A 15,114-nucleotide genomic window follows, 5' to 3' on the forward strand; every position below is an offset into this window, starting at 1 on the left:
AAAGATATGTAAATATTATGTAAAAAAATTAAATAAGATATCTTTTATAAAAAAATATTTATTAGTATTTATTTCATAATTTGTAATAATAAAAAATTGATGAATTTTATTTATTTATTTAAATGATAATATGAAATTTGGAAGAAGTATTTTTGAGTGTATTTTCATATTATGAAATTTTACATAAATAAAATACATTTATCCCATAAATTTTACATAAAATACATTTATGAAATTTTACATAAATGAAATTTTATACATTTATAATAAGATAATAATTTATCATAATAATAATGTTATTATTTTATATTATTACTTTATATATATTATTATTATAGTAATAGTAATTCTATACAGTATTACAGGATCTTTTATTTGGGTAGCAGTATAAATACGGGTCGTCTTCCGCGCATAGCACGCACTAGAAGAAGACTGAGACGGCAAAAAAAATGGCGAAGGTTCGTTGCCAGAGGATCGGGTGCGATGCGTTCTTCTCAGAAGATGATAATCCCGATGGCTCCTGTACTTATCACGACTCCGTAAGTGCATCTCTCTCTCTCTCGAACTGGAAGCTTTGCTACTGTAGTTTTCCGTTTTATTATGTTTCTCGTGTAGTTTAATCTGTTGTAGATAGATCAGCTTTCGATGCGATTTTACTTGATAGTTGCTTAAATTTTGCGCGATTAGTTTGAGTTTGCTTAATTGAGCAAAGTTAGTTCGCGATGCGATGGTTTGTGCTTGGTCTTAATGTTTGTCTCGAAGAATTTAGGAGGTGCCTTGGCTTAAAGTCTTATGTTTCGGTCATTTGTTTAAGGCTTGTGTGCACTGGGAAGTAGTTGGATTGGAGCTTGAACACATCTGGCAAAATTTTATTAGTTTACAAAGATACTGTTTCTACACGTTTGGTTTAGGTTTAGGAATTGATTGATTGCAACAGATGACTTGAGATTATTGCAAGTTTGCTAGAAGATACTGATCTAATGTTCATCTGAGGGCAACTTTATTGGAAATGTCAGCCCGGGATGTTTTTGTTCTATACTTTAACTTGGATGTTCTGAGTAATTTTTATTCTCCCGAAATTTTCATCTTCCTGATATTATCTAATTGATTTTCTTTGTTCCTTTCGTTTTATGAATGGCTTACATCATCACCTGCTGCTGCATACATTTAACCAGGGTGTAAGTCTTATTAATCTTTTACTTTTGTTCACCATTGATGATATGTCCACCACTCATCATGCCAACTGACCATCTGTCCTAAAACTAATGACGGTTCTATTCCTATTCCAGCCAATATTTCACGATGGGATGAAAGAATGGAGTTGTTGCAAGAAAAGGAGTCATGATTTTAGTTTATTTTTGGAAATTCCTGGGTACACGACCTTCTCCTTACACTTATATTTAGTTTTCCCCTCAGCTGATGCCTGATGCAACTATAAATATTTTGAAGATTCAATTATACTTGATTGTGGTTACTCACAAAATGCTGTTATTCACATCTGTTGCTCTATATTTTTTTTTTATCATCAGTTAAAATTTATACTGTCTGTCAATGTTCTTTGTACTGTGACTTAATATTTGTTTCTCAGCGAATGATAGTGTTTAATATTTAGATCACCAAATGAAGAGAAAAATGAATAAAACTAGTATGTGATTGAAGATTGCATCTATATGCATTTTCCAGTTGGTTCTGCTGGTTTGATAAAAAAAATATTCTTTCATGGGTTTCTATTTCTCTTTTAGTTGACTATATAAGCTGATCACCAGCCTTCAGTTGCAAGACAGGAAAACACACAACTGAAAAACCCGTGCTTACAAAGCCCCCTAGTGCCGCCCGTAGGCCAGCAGTTTCAGTTCCAAACCCCACAACCAACTCAACAGCCAAAGATGCATGCCCTAGATGCCGACAAGGATTCTTCTGCTCTGATCATGGTAACTTAGTTTTCTAATTTTCTTTTGTTCCACTTTCTTCGGCACTTTGTCTAATTAATACAAATGATATATTTCATTGACTCTGAGGAGTTCAGGCGAAATCTAAACTAATAGAAGGAAAACTATCATATTAATCAGACTGTCCCACTAATGTCAATGATCTCACCAGTAATGAAGAAACTAACTAGCCAATAACAAAATCGTCAAACAAAATTATATTAATGCATAATTATATAGTGAATGTGCAAGTTGCGGAACTGTTGGTCCATTTTATATTTAAATACTCAATAAACTTGTCTATGATTTTAATGTTCCAGGTTCACAACCGAGAGAACAGAATAACAAAGCTTTGGAAGTTGCTCCAGCTGAAAGTAATTCCAATTTACCAAAACCCGAACCAGCACCGCCTAAAGTGAAGAAGATTGTAGACATAAACGAACCTCAAACTTGCAGAAACAAGGGATGTGGCCAAACTTTTAAAGAAAAGGATAACCATGACACGGCATGCAGTTACCATCCCGGGCCAGCTGTATTCCACGATAGGAAAAGAGGGGTAAACAAAAAAAAGCATATCTGTCCATTCAAAATGAATCATTCTAATTCCTTCTCCACGATTTTATTTTGTTCTTTCCTTCATAAGTCACTGTTTCTTCCAATGCCTGCAGTGGAAATGCTGCGACGTTCATGTCCAAGATTTTGATGAATTCATGAGCGTTCCCCCGTGCGCAAAGGGATGGCACAATGCCGATCCAGGATCCTCGTAAAAGCGCCAAAATTTTCCATTGTCGTCTTAAGTTAACACCGAGTTTGGAGAAACTGTAAGAGCTAATGCTGACCTTTCTCTATTTTATTCATCTTAGTTATTTGCCTTAAAGTTATTGATATTGAGAGACATTAATGCTCAGCATAATCAAGTATCAAACCCTACTAAGTTTCCTTTCCTTTTACTTACTGTGTTGGAATCTTTCCTTGACCTCTCCGCTTCATTTTTAGCCTATTGCTTACTTCTACAGGACATATTTTAGTGTTAGTAAAGGAGGACATGTTTTAGTTAGTAAAACTTTGAAGTAAAATATACTTCTAATAGGTATTTGATTCGATATTTTAAATTTGACTTTCAAAGTAATTCATTTCGCTTTGGGTTGCGTTTGACTTTGACAGATTTTTTACTGTACTTATAATTAACCCAACACAATTGGAAATATACATGATTTGAAATTGATAGTGTTATTTAAATAATTTTGATATAATATTTTGCTAGAAAAATATAGTATATAAAGGAAATAGTCTATAAAATGCAGATTGAATAGTTGTATTTTTTTATCTTGAAATCAAAAGCAAAATTTTCATTTAAAAATAGAAAAACTCAATACTCCATACCCACACACTTCTCGAGTTCTCGTATTAACATTTTTATCTCTGGTTTTGAGACAAGACAAATGCGTGTGATCACAACTATTATTACCATTAACTGCTTCCCAAATTGCAGGAAAACAACACAAAAGATGGGCAACAATAATATCCTAATAGAATACTATACACCACACCAAAGTATAATAATAAAAGAAAAAATAAAAAAATAAAAATCCCACATGTGTATTTTTCTGACTCAATTACTTAAATATTGTTAAATTAATAAACTATACTAAAAATCTTTTTTGCAACTAATATTTCAACCTAATTTTAAGATCTCACAATTCCGTTAAAAAAATTTATGGGTTGGGTAAAATAAGTTGACGTATAAAAAAAATAAAATAATACGAGTAGTTTACTTACTACAATAGACATGCAGAAAAGCCCAAATGTGAGTATCAAGAAGCCCAGAAAAGCCCAATGGTGCTGTAGGCCCATCAGCCACGTGGCGATCCGACGTTACATGTTATTCATAGAAAAGTCGTAGTCATTATAATATAACCCAGGTGGAATAAAATTGCTTTTTTGTCGTTATTTGAAATTTGAATTTCATGATTTTGAACAAGTAGTATAAAAGACTTCGTCGTATTCCAGCCAGTAGTCTAACGGGCAAAAGTTTTCCTTCTCGTAATCTATCTCACTGTAAGTTCAAGATTGTTGGATTCCAGCACACAAAATCGTTGGGAGTGAAGTTTTGCGATCTCGTTTTTTGAAGGTTTATTTGCAGGTATGCTTTCATAGCCGCCTCCATCTCTGTCGATTAGCTTGTTTCTTTTCACTTGTATTGGTTTTCAAAAGTTTGGAATGAGTTGAGAGAAATCTCATCTGGATAATGTGGTGTTGGATTAGGTAAGAATTTATATGAAGACAAAGAATTTATTTATGGTTGTGAATTCATGTTTCGAGGAAAGTGGTTGAAGTTTTTGAATTTGAGGGGAGGAAATGTAGATGTAGTTGGTGATTATTTGATTGATTTCTAGGCGTGTTCTATCCAGATTTCATTCATCGGTCATTTGCTTCTGAAATTTGTGTCTGTAATCTTAATTGAATGGTTCTGTGAACAGGCATAGTTACCCCAAATGCCGATCCGTAAAAGCGCCTCTCAATTGGAAACAACGTGTGGATCTCTTCTCCACGAATTGAAGGTGTTCTTATATTGCTTTCAGTCATACACGATTTGCATTTATCCACTTACGACCGTGCTTTCTCATCACCGTGGATACATGATTTTGATGTCCTGTCTATGCCAATTGGACTTTATATGAAATGAGACCTACATTATAATACATTTTTGGTATTTATCTTGTTTGGCTATCCATGTATATCAGATCATATGGGATGAGGTTGGGGAGCCTGATACTGAAAGAGACAGAATGTTGCTTGAACTCGAGCAAGAATGTCTAGAAGTCTATAGAAGGAAAGTAGATGAGGCAAACAGGTGTAGAGCTCAGCTGCGCCAAGCAATTGCTGAAGCTGAAGCAGAGCTTGCGGCCATCTGCTCTGCCATGGGAGAACGGCCTGTGCACATTAGGCAGGTCAGATTCATCTATCTTTATTTAAATTTACCTATTGTTTCTTTGTTCCAGTGTATTGACTTAGATTTTTCTAAGTTCTAATCAGCCTTATTTATCCTTCGATGGGTTGTAAATGAATGTCAAATGTTCTACAGTCACACTGAAGCCCTTAAAGATATATAAATTATAACTCTACTAAGATCGGATGAAAGAAATAACATTTGTAAAAGAATAGGTGTGGTAGCTTCTATTCTGGATCTTCATGCTTGTTAACATCAATGCTCATTCTTTGTGTAGTCTGATCAAAACCCTGAGAATTTGAAGGCTGAACTAAGAGCCATCCTTCCACAGTTAGAGGAGATGAGGAAGAGAAGAAATGATAGGAAAAATCAGTTCATTGTGGTCCTGAAAGAGATGGAGGGTATTAAGAATGAAATATTTGCTTCCAATGGAATTCATTCAAATGATTATGCAATTGATGAAGGTGACTTGTCCATAAGGAAGCTTGAGGAGCTACAAAGAGAGTTACAGGCACTCCAAAGTGAAAAGGTTCTATTATGTCTCATTATCTGTGTTTTGAATTGGTAACTTGCTCTGACACATTTCTGTCATTCATCTATGGCTGTAGGGTGAGCGTCTAAAGCAGGTTCTACAACATCTTGATTGCGTGTACTCGCTGTGCATGGTTCTTGGCTTGGATTTCCAGAAGACTATCAACGAGATACATCCGAGCTTGGTTGAAGCCGACAGCTCAAAAAACATTAGCAATGGTATCATAGAAGGGCTGGGGAAAACTAAACAAAAACTAAGAGAGCTTAAGCTAAAACGAATGCAGCAGGTCTGAATTTCTTGAACATGCTTTTGTCACTTTTGGTTTACTATAACCTCAGCAAGATGACCAATTTAATCAACATTTTCATCATGCAGTTACAAGATCTTGCAACATCGTTATTGGAGCTGTGGAACTTGATGGACACTCCTATAGAAGAGCAACAAATATTTCACAAAGTCACATGTAAACTGGTAGCTTTGGAAGATGAGATCACAGAGCCTAACATGCTTTCTCTCGAGAACATCAACAATGTGAGTGAACCATTTTTTTTTTCCATGGTGCTACACATCGATAATGGCTCCAAGGTTGGGCATGTGTATTCAATACTGAAGCAATGCTACTATTTTGGTTTCCCATGTTCCAGGTAAAGGACGAAGTTTCCCGATTGGAAGAATTAAAAATAAGCAAAATGAAGGAACTTGTTTTGAAAAAAAAGGAAGAGCTAGAAGTAATATCTAGGAAAACACATCTTGTTCCCGATACTGGCGATGCAATGAAAATAGCCATTGATGCTATTGAATCAGGTACTTCACCTCTTTTTACGGTAACATTGTATTCCCTTTATTTGCATAGATTAATGAAACTGCCATATTTTGTGTTTTTGATTGATCAAAGGTGGAGTAGATGCTGATTGTATGCTAGAACAAATTGAGCATCAAATAGCTAGAGTTAAGGAAGAAGCTCTTGGCAGGAAAGACATCCTCGAAAGGGTTGAGAAGTGGATGGCTGCCTGTGAGGAGGAGAACTGGCTTGAAGAATACAACAGGGTTTGTTTCTCACAAGCTTTCTTCCATAGGACATGTTAAGCAATAAGATTGTTTACTGTTTTTCCGTTTCTGTCTTAGGACGACAATCGCTATAATGCTGGAAGAGGTGCTCATCTTATGCTAAAGCGTGCTGAGAAAGCGCGAGCATTACTTAATAGGCTTCCAGGTATTGATAATGCTCTTATTATGTCCGAAGGCCTTCTTGTTGCAACAATGGAACGGAAATAGAATCTTTGACAATAATACTTCATCCTTACAGCTATGGTGGATGCATTGGCTTCAAAGACCATTGCTTGGGAGAATGAGAAGGGAGTTGACTTTACCTATGATGGCGTAAGTGTTTCCAAAAGAAGTTTGAAATATACACCATGTTATATCCTTTTCTTTTTAGTTACGAACTTCCGGCGCATGTTTAGGTTCGACTTCTGTCCATCCTAGAAGGCTATGCAGCGCTGCGGAAAGAAAAAGAACTCGAGCAAAAAAGGCAGAGGGTACATGCTTCTTCGAATATGATCCATTTTATTTTCATTTTCAATTTACATTTACATAACATGCTTTCCATTGTGTCACACTTTCGCAATCCTTTTCCCTCACAGGATCAAAAGAAACTTCAGGGGCAGTTGCTAACAGAGCAGGAAGCCATTTATGGATCAAAGCCGAGTCCCGTCAAAACAAACAACACGAAGAAAGGCTCCAGGCCATCATCAGCATGCAATGTTGCTAGCAATCGAAGGCTTTCTCTTGGTGTCCCGGCGTTACAGACTCCTAAGCCTGATATGCCTCGTTCTGCTAGAGCTACTCCCAACACACAGATCTCCAAGAAAAGAGTCGAGCGGATGAATCTAGAACACAAAGATGATGGATTCGGTGCAGGTCCTTTTCCTAATCCTTATTTTACTTCCCATGGCAAATCTGCTTTCCTCTTACACTTGTTTGTTGTCTTGATTTCCAGGGAGGCGATGTTTGGACGTCACCATGGAACTTCATGCGAAACAAGAGCCGCGGAAGCCATTTTCGCCGATATCTTCCAAGGCCAATGCAGCGAATCTGCTGGAGAACACGAACAAGAAACACAATGAGGCATCATGGCACAAGGCCAACACAACACCACTCACTACTACTACCACTACTCCGACGAAGAAAATCTTTCCTAGTGCCGGGGAAGCAATCCGAACACCTCCCAAAACGATGATCGCGGCGGCAATACCTTCCACGCCCTCGTCTGCATCTATTCCGATGCAGATGCTGCCAGCAACGCCGCTCATTCGAACAGCAGTGACGCCAACGAAACCAGGTGCAGACGAAATCGAGTACTCGTTCGAGGAGCGGCGAGCGGGATTCGTGCTCCCTGGATCATCATCACTACTAGTAGTACATCAGGTTATGTAAGTTCAGAGTTCATCATCATCCCTTGATCATCCTCTCCTGGCTCACAATTCACTGCAATGATTTATTGGTTTGTTTATGTCTTGGATTCTTTGATTTGTTCTCACCGAGTTGTTGATCGTAGTCTCTCTATGTGTACATAGTCCTCACAATCTAATGTGAGAGTATATACTCATCAAGTAATGAAACTGAAGTTTGCCCATCCAATCTTTTTCTGCAACCTATTATTATTATTTATTTTGAATATAAATTTCAAATTAAAATTAGAAAACGATATTAAAAATAAAAATACTTACTTATATTGTCTGTCAGACAGCTGCAGGACCACCCCGGAGGGCCGAAGCCAGCCGAGAACGATCCTCTGCGGCTCGCCCATGGCTCATGGGCTGAACCAGGGGTGGCTGCTAATCACGCTCTGGTCATGCAGCCATGGCTCATCCACCAGACTTGGTTTCTTGCCTCCTTAGAACTCAAGGATGCAGAGGTACGAGCCTATAGAACAGATCCTGTTCAAGTAAGGTCGTGCCCTTACATGAAGGAACGGAGTATAAATAATAGGAATGCTTTCGTTTTACCTCAGATGTGGGATTCTTACAAACGGGCCTCAAAAGTTAGAATATTGTATTGGGCCTAATTATGGGCCGGTGTAGGCCCATATTGCAGAAGGGGGTGCTGGGCAATGTTTATTAAGTTTATTAACTTGCCATATTTGGTATTTATGTCGAAAGCCCAGCAGATTTTGCGCCAGACGGCAACTAACATTATCTGTCAGGTTGGAGATTCGTCGGAGGAGGAAGAATTGAGAAGCGATAGAAAGTTGAGGGAGGAGAGGCGTGAAGGAAGAATCTGAGTGAGTGCAAAATGGGGAAAGATCTGAGCAACGATCAGGTTTCGGCGATGAAGGAGGCCTTCACTTTGTTCGACACCGACGGCGATGGCAAGATCGCCCCCTCGGAGCTGGGAATTTTGATGCGTTCTCTCGGCGGAAACCCTACGCAGGCGCAGATTAAGTCGATTATAACCGAGGAGAATCTTAATGCTCCGTTTGATTTTCAGAGTTTCCTTGACCTAATGTCGAAGCACCTCAAGCCGGAGCCGTTCGATCGCCAGCTGCGCGACGCCTTTAAGGTGATCGATAAGGAAGGTACTGGATACGTCGTCGTTTCGGATCTCAAGCATATCCTCACCAGTATTGGGGAGAAATTGGAACCTGCAGAATTCGATGAGTGGATCCGCGAGGTCGATGTCGGAGCTGATGGCAAGATCAAATACGAGGATTTCATCGCGCGTATGGTAGCCAAATGACGAGGTGATTTCATCTTCATCTTCTTCTCTTTTCCTTACATGAAATTTTCATTATACCTTGTTTTGATCAGGTTTGGATGCATTTACCAAATTGATTGTTCATTCATTCTGAATTTTATATTTGTGCAAATCATGAAGTTTCACCGTAGCTATTTCTTCCTGTTTATTTGGTGGACGATCAGGTTGTTTTAGATACAGCTTCATTATCATATAATAGATTCTCAAGAGGTTGTTAAAAACAGAAATTTAAAGTTCAAACAAAATTGGTTTTGGTAAAGAAATTCATCTTATTATTGAAATCAAAACACTTGTTCCATGAATAATTCCACTTTTGGTTTTCTTCAATATCACTTATGGTAGAAATGCTGATAGGCATTACATAGTAATTCCCTCTGCTTGTTGTCCACATTACATAGTATATTAATCATTGTAATTGTTAATCTTGTATTTGATTCACTTTCTATCTCAATCAACTGGCTTTTTCAGTCTAGAATCTTATTGGAACAATAGGGGTTAAGAAAAGTTCACTTCTTTCCACATTCAAGATTAATATTGATGTGGATACCCAACCAACACTTCCCTATTTTATTTTCATGAATTCTCTTTATCAATGGAAGGCTGTAGATGTGATATCGAGTTGAATTGTTCTTTTCAAGCATTTATAAGGCATCGATTTAATGGAGACTGTGGGCAAGAATAGGTGTTTACTTTCAGAGCATTCTTGATTGGATAATTTAGTGGCGTGGCCTTTAATTTAGATAAACTCGTTATACTGTTCTTCTATCTACGACTACGCCCCATTATTCTTGCGTGTACTTGTTCTGAACCATTATTGTAACGGGTTGTGATGAAGGGCACGGTGCTCATGCTTGCAGGCGGTCTAAACATGCGGGTTCTGCTGTTTGTTCACCTGAAGCTGAACTCCAGCACTGTGTTCTTTTTATCCTAGTTTATGTTTTTAGCTTGTTTGATTTGTGGGTTTAATGGTCCTTAAGCTGGGATCTGTGTTTGGTTTGAGCAGTTTTGATTGGTTTGTTGTTTGCTAGAATTGCTTTTTACCAAGTGCAGTTTCTTCTCATCTTGAACCTCTGTTTTCTTACACTTCTGTTATGATCTACTGCTTAGAACTGTGATTAATGTTTGTTATGTCACATATTTGAGGTACTGAGGTATATATTGTTGGTAAGTTTGACATGAAATTCACAAGTGCTTCAATCTTTTACTTTGTTTTGAAAGATTTTTGCTACCATTGGATAAATGTTTTGAAGGTTTTAGAATTTCGGAAAATTTTGAAAATAGTAAAAGATTATGTGTGGCAGGTGATCCGATGTGTCGGGGTTTGAACCCATGTTATAAGTCCAACCCCTCATCAGGTCATCTCCTGCGGGATAATAAATGTATTTTATTGGTTGCTAGAAGTGTTGTGTACAAGGCTTTTGATATTTTTGTCATTTATGTATAAATAATTGCATATATAATGGTATGCAGCTCCTAATTTAGGTAAAAGTGAAGGGGTATTTTGATATTTTTGCATAATTACTTTTATCAAAATAGAAAAGAATTTCTTTTAAAATGGGACCAACAAAAATAATATAAAAAATACTTTTGAGTTTCGATGGGGAGTATGTTTTTTTGGAAAATTTGATAGATTGAGGAGAAAAAGCATAACTAAGGAAGCCCTTACGATAGATCGAAATTTATTATGTTTGTTTTAGGTGGATTATAATTATTAGTATTACCTAATTCAATGTGTGTGCGAAACGACTCTTGTAAGCAATCATTTAGGAAATCCGTGGGGCCTTGGTGGGGTGTAGATGTGCCGATCGTGTGGATCTGGTATTGCCACGTGTCTTCAACCCCTACGTTTTGAACGGTGGTGATGTCATTATTGTCCAGCCGAAAAAATATTAAATTGGAGGGAGGGTGGGAGTTGGGCTTGGGCAGGCGGCCCATAATTACAAAAGTGGGCCCAATCGCTTGATTCGGCTGTCCCCCTAAATCTATTTCTGCACTTTAATACGATTAATAATTAATTAATAGGATGATTGAGAGGGTGATTTAGTTGGGCGGTGACCGTGTGCACCACTAACTGCCCTAATTAATAATATTCAAATAAACGCAACAGACAAATATTTGCCTCTCAAACACCACATCATACTACTTATATATTCATTTAAAATAATTTCTTAAATAAATGTTTTCTTCCTAATCATACGACTATATTATCTGTAATTTGATGTACAAATATTTAATATTTTTATATTATGATTTAACGAATATTTTGCATATACTATGGAATTTTAAATTAAAATAATGATACAAATCCTTCAAAGTGACGGATGAGATTGGATGCATTCAAATATAATCATATAGTCGACGGTGGGTGGGTGGGTCTGAACTGCTTTTACTGATGTGTTGTGTTGTACGATCAGATCAGATGAGATTATGAGTATATAGAAAGATAAGAAGAAACGACTCTATGAATCATGTTGTACTGTTTTCTTTTTAGCTGCTGGAAAAGCAAAAGTGTATTTGGTTCCCATTGCTTTAATTAATTTGTTCACCTTTAATTTAATTATTCACACATTCTTCCAAGAATCACAATTTTAATTACTATCTGTTATTAAGAGATTAATACCGACATAAGTGGACCACAACACTTATCACGGCATGCACACAATAATACATCTCTTTCTTTTTCTTTATTTCTTTCATATTTTATGTCTGCACCAAAATGTGTCCACATTATTCCTATTATTATTTTTAAATTAAATACCTTAATCGCCGATTTATGTATGTGTTTTTTTGTCCAAATGTACGACTTTGAGGTACAATAGAAACAAACTAACGACCTAAAAAAGATCTTTGATTTATTATATCTGTACATCTCCCCCCAAATTAATGCCTGATTTATGGCTACCACTGTTTGTGGTCGTTTCCCCACAGCCCTCGGTCACACGTGGCGTCTCTTCATTGGGCAGAATTTATGGACCCTGCAGCGCCCCCATTCCTTCTATAAATAAACCCTAACCCTAAATTTGCAATCTCCCAAACCCTTCTTCCCCAAAATCAATCAATCAATAATGGCGATAATCAACTCCACATTGCCTTTAATACTCCTCTCTCTCACCGCCGCCGTCGTCGCCGCCGTCCCGGCGAGTCCTGCCGCCAGCTTTATCCGGTCGTCGTGCCGCGCCACCACATACCCCGCCGTCTGCGTGCAGTCGCTCTCCACCTACGCCGGCGCCATCCGCGGCAGCCCCCGGCAGCTGGTGGCGACGGCTCTGTCGGTGAGCGTGGAGAGGGCGAGAGCCACGGAGGCGTTCGTCCACAGGCTGACCAAATTCCGGGGGCTTAAGCGGCGGGAGTACGCCGCCATTAAAGACTGCTTGGAGGAGGTGAGCGACAGCGTGGACCGGCTGAGCAAGTCGGTGGCGGAGCTGCAGAGAATGGGCCGGGCCAGGGGCCCGGAGTACACGTGGCACCTGAGCAACCTGCAGACGTGGGTGAGCGCGGCGCTGACGGACGACAGCACCTGCGCGGACGGGTTCTCGGGTCGGGCGCTAGACGGGCGGATAAAGAACTCGATCCGGACCCGGATGACTCATGTGGGTCAGGTGACAAGCAATGCTTTGGCACTGTGCAATAAGTACGCCGGAAACTATTAATCAGACTTCACCCTTTTTTTTTTTTTTCTTTTTTTTTTCATGTGTGTGGGTAATAACGTTGTTCCGTATGGTAATGACAATTTTGTAAGATATATATATATATATATATATTTGGAGTATATATGTAATGTAAGAGAATGTTTGTGTGAAAGGGCAGTTATGTAATATTACACGAGGCAGCCGATATATCCTGATATTTGTCCGTCCTGCCAAATGATTGCAGCACGGTTATACTTATCCCCTCTCCTCCACATTGTTACGTTTAAAAAGGACCCAAAAAAATGATAAATGCTCTTGGACGCAGAAATAACAGCAAAAAGATTAATTTTAATTTTATTTAGAATATATAAAACTTTTAGAATTTGTCTTAATATATATATATATATAAATACTCAAGGTTTGTTTGGTTATAAATTCAAAATCAATTTTTCATTATTAAAAAAAATTTGTATTTTTTCATAAAATATTACTTTTAACCAAAATTCATAAAAAAACCAAGCAAATAGTTATATTTTAAATAATATATATTAGATTTAACATTGTGAATTAGAAAATATATTTATGTTTAAAAGAGAAAATAGAAAGTGTGTTTACCTAATTAATTTTTTCGATATGCTTTCAATTAATATTATCGAAATACATAAACATATATAATGTATTTATTTACAAAAAAAATATTATTAATTATATTATCAATATATTTCATTTAATCATTTAAATATCTCAAACAAAATATACTAAACAAATATTATTATATTTTTTCAATAAATTGAACACCAGAGCGCTTTAGCCGCACGAATCCGAATACGCAAGTTGTAGATATATATATATTTTCTCTCTTTCTCTGTGATCCAGAATAATTAAAGAAATAGACAGGCCGAATAGAAATATAACTTCTAAAACTAAAAGGCGCATAAATATGGCCCATTATAGGCCCAACAGCCCAATCCACGCCCACATTAAAGCTTAATTATTTATTTATTATTATTATTATATGAATTTGGTGGCGGTTAATTAGTAGAGATGGTTAATAAGAGACAAGGAATTGCTGATGAGCTTCTCCACGCCGGAAACGCAGCTCCGTATCTTCTTCTTCACGGCGGCGTCGACTTTCCGGCCGAGAAATCCATCGGTGCACGTCTCGGCGTCCGTTATGGCGGCGCTGGCGTACGTCTTCGCGTTCGCCCACTGGAACTCGCGGTCGGCGTCGCCCAGCCGCCTCATGGCGCCCACCGTCTGCTTCAGCTCGTAGACGGCGTGCTTCAAATCGCCGATGCACTCCTTGATCGCGCGAGCTTCCGGCCGGCCGATTCCCTTCTGATTTTTCGCCAGATTCGAGACGGTGGCGGAACACTCTGTCGCCGCCTGTATGGCCGCCGTGAGGGCGGCGTTGCAGAGCTTCAGGCGGCTGGTCCCGACGGAGGCGGCGTAGGGAGTTAGGGTTTTGAGGCAGATTGGCGGATACGTCGTCGTTTGGCAGGACTTCTTCACGAAGGTTAGAGATTGAGGCTGCGCCGTGGCGGAATGAGGCACGTGCGACATGAGAAGGATTAGGGATGCCATCATAAGGCCGTGTTTGGCAGAAACAGAATCTCTGATAAATTTCATTTTTGGGATTTGGAAGTTGGAATAAACCTGCAGATAGAGCTGACCAAATTTATAATGGGAAGGAGGCGGAGCTGGAGGGTTTGATCTATTCGCATTTGTCCTTGTGGCATACTCATGCAAACTTATACTAGCATTTTAAATTTAATAAAAATATTAATATTTTTTTCTATCCGCCAAAATAATTTACTTATAAATGTTGTGTGGACTATTTCTATTTTTGTTTCATATAATTTCTATTTATATTTTTTAAAAAATTATTAAACACTTTAATCACATTTTAAATTTTATTATTTATGACTTTTTCTTTTTAATTAATTAATTTAATTATTCTAATTTTAATTTATAATTTTTTAATAATATATTTATAATTATACTTTATCTAATTCCTATATCTACACTTTTATTAAGACAAAGGAAATAGTGTTTAAGATAATAAAATTTTACCATATAATAATAGTATAGTAGATCATAATATTACTTATTATTATTATTCTAATATAAAAACCATTATGGTAATTTTAAAATATAAATTATATATTATTAAATATTTTTAAAAATTATTTTTAATAAAATATATATTCCTTTCGTTTTAAATTAAAGACTATTTGAAATTTTGTATTTAATTAAGAAATAATAGAATTATTTTGAAAATAAACAAAAAAATTTAATATAAGTAAACAATGGGAACTT

General features: G+C 37.3%; 5 protein-coding genes and 1 non-coding gene across 7 annotated transcripts; 4 read left to right on the top strand and 2 right to left on the bottom strand.

Annotated features, from left to right (window-relative positions):
* Positions 1 to 406: 406 nt before the first annotated feature.
* Positions 407 to 2,878, top strand: LOC127245964 (cysteine and histidine-rich domain-containing protein RAR1). The gene is made up of 5 exons (XM_051267138.1): positions 407 to 539; positions 1,290 to 1,372; positions 1,774 to 1,931; positions 2,249 to 2,484; positions 2,597 to 2,878. Exons 1-5 carry the CDS (start codon positions 450 to 452, stop codon positions 2,693 to 2,695), a joined length of 666 nt encoding a protein of 221 aa, XP_051123095.1. The 5' UTR covers positions 407 to 449; the 3' UTR covers positions 2,696 to 2,878.
* Positions 2,879 to 3,227: 349 nt separating this feature from the next.
* LOC127245843 (65-kDa microtubule-associated protein 3-like) lies at positions 3,228 to 7,846 on the top strand. The gene is made up of 13 exons (XM_051266926.1): positions 3,228 to 4,071; positions 4,409 to 4,489; positions 4,673 to 4,879; positions 5,156 to 5,407; positions 5,487 to 5,696; positions 5,786 to 5,941; positions 6,055 to 6,214; positions 6,306 to 6,457; positions 6,536 to 6,623; positions 6,717 to 6,790; positions 6,874 to 6,948; positions 7,054 to 7,330; positions 7,410 to 7,846. Exons 2-13 carry the CDS (start codon positions 4,424 to 4,426, stop codon positions 7,844 to 7,846), a joined length of 2,154 nt encoding a protein of 717 aa, XP_051122883.1. The 5' UTR covers positions 3,228 to 4,071; positions 4,409 to 4,423.
* Positions 7,847 to 8,145: 299 nt separating this feature from the next.
* LOC127245973 (small nucleolar RNA U3) lies at positions 8,146 to 8,367 on the bottom strand. Its single transcript, XR_007837576.1, has one exon. It is a non-coding gene; the product is annotated as a small nucleolar RNA U3 (small nucleolar RNA).
* Positions 8,368 to 8,573: 206 nt separating this feature from the next.
* LOC127245845 (probable calcium-binding protein CML13) lies at positions 8,574 to 10,347 on the top strand. Of its 2 annotated transcripts, none has more exons than XM_051266930.1 (2): positions 8,574 to 9,152; positions 10,002 to 10,347. In XM_051266930.1, exon 1 carries the CDS (start codon positions 8,705 to 8,707, stop codon positions 9,146 to 9,148), a length of 444 nt encoding a protein of 147 aa, XP_051122887.1. In that variant the 5' UTR covers positions 8,574 to 8,704; the 3' UTR covers positions 9,149 to 9,152; positions 10,002 to 10,347. The 2 variants fall into 2 exon arrangements, with proteins under 2 accessions (XP_051122887.1, XP_051122886.1); XM_051266929.1 differs by having other exon boundaries at positions 8,575 to 9,152; positions 10,024 to 10,347.
* Positions 10,348 to 12,111: 1,764 nt separating this feature from the next.
* Positions 12,112 to 13,053, top strand: LOC127245844 (21 kDa protein-like). Its single transcript, XM_051266928.1, has one exon. It carries the CDS (start codon positions 12,232 to 12,234, stop codon positions 12,814 to 12,816), a length of 585 nt encoding a protein of 194 aa, XP_051122885.1. The 5' UTR covers positions 12,112 to 12,231; the 3' UTR covers positions 12,817 to 13,053.
* A 545-nt stretch (positions 13,054 to 13,598) lies between these two features.
* Positions 13,599 to 14,591, bottom strand: LOC127245910 (pectinesterase inhibitor 4-like). The gene has a single exon (XM_051267060.1). The coding sequence runs from the start codon at positions 14,422 to 14,424 to the stop codon at positions 13,831 to 13,833; it is 594 nt and encodes a 197-aa protein (XP_051123017.1). The 5' UTR covers positions 14,425 to 14,591; the 3' UTR covers positions 13,599 to 13,830.
* Positions 14,592 to 15,114: the final 523 nt, after the last annotated feature.

Source organism: Andrographis paniculata, unplaced genomic scaffold, assembly GCF_009805555.1.
Source record: "Andrographis paniculata isolate CXL003 unplaced genomic scaffold, ASM980555v1 Contig25END, whole genome shotgun sequence".
NCBI classification, from domain to species: Eukaryota; Viridiplantae; Streptophyta; class Magnoliopsida; order Lamiales; family Acanthaceae; genus Andrographis; species Andrographis paniculata.

What these genes read in the sequence shown, in the direction of transcription:
- LOC127245910 (XM_051267060.1), bottom strand. Translation starts at nt 14,424, where the DNA reads ATGAAATTTATCAGAGATTCTGTTTCTGCCAAACACGGCCTTATGATG.
- LOC127245964 (XM_051267138.1), top strand. Translation starts at nt 450, where the DNA reads ATGGCGAAGGTTCGTTGCCAGAGGATCGGGTGCGATGCGTTCTTCTCA. An exon ending in CCTGTACTTATCACGACTCC is followed by an intron (nt 540 to 1,289) that starts GTAAGTGCATCT and finishes TTCCTATTCCAG; the next exon opens with CCAATATTTCACGATGGGAT. An exon ending in ATTCTTCTGCTCTGATCATG is followed by an intron (nt 1,932 to 2,248) that starts GTAACTTAGTTT and finishes TTAATGTTCCAG; the next exon opens with GTTCACAACCGAGAGAACAG.
- LOC127245845 (XM_051266930.1), top strand. Translation starts at nt 8,705, where the DNA reads ATGGGGAAAGATCTGAGCAACGATCAGGTTTCGGCGATGAAGGAGGCC.
- LOC127245843 (XM_051266926.1), top strand. Translation starts at nt 4,424, where the DNA reads ATGCCGATCCGTAAAAGCGCCTCTCAATTGGAAACAACGTGTGGATCT. An exon ending in AGGCACTCCAAAGTGAAAAG is followed by an intron (nt 5,408 to 5,486) that starts GTTCTATTATGT and finishes CTATGGCTGTAG; the next exon opens with GGTGAGCGTCTAAAGCAGGT. An exon ending in GGCTTGAAGAATACAACAGG is followed by an intron (nt 6,458 to 6,535) that starts GTTTGTTTCTCA and finishes TTTCTGTCTTAG; the next exon opens with GACGACAATCGCTATAATGC.
- LOC127245844 (XM_051266928.1), top strand. Translation starts at nt 12,232, where the DNA reads ATGGCGATAATCAACTCCACATTGCCTTTAATACTCCTCTCTCTCACC.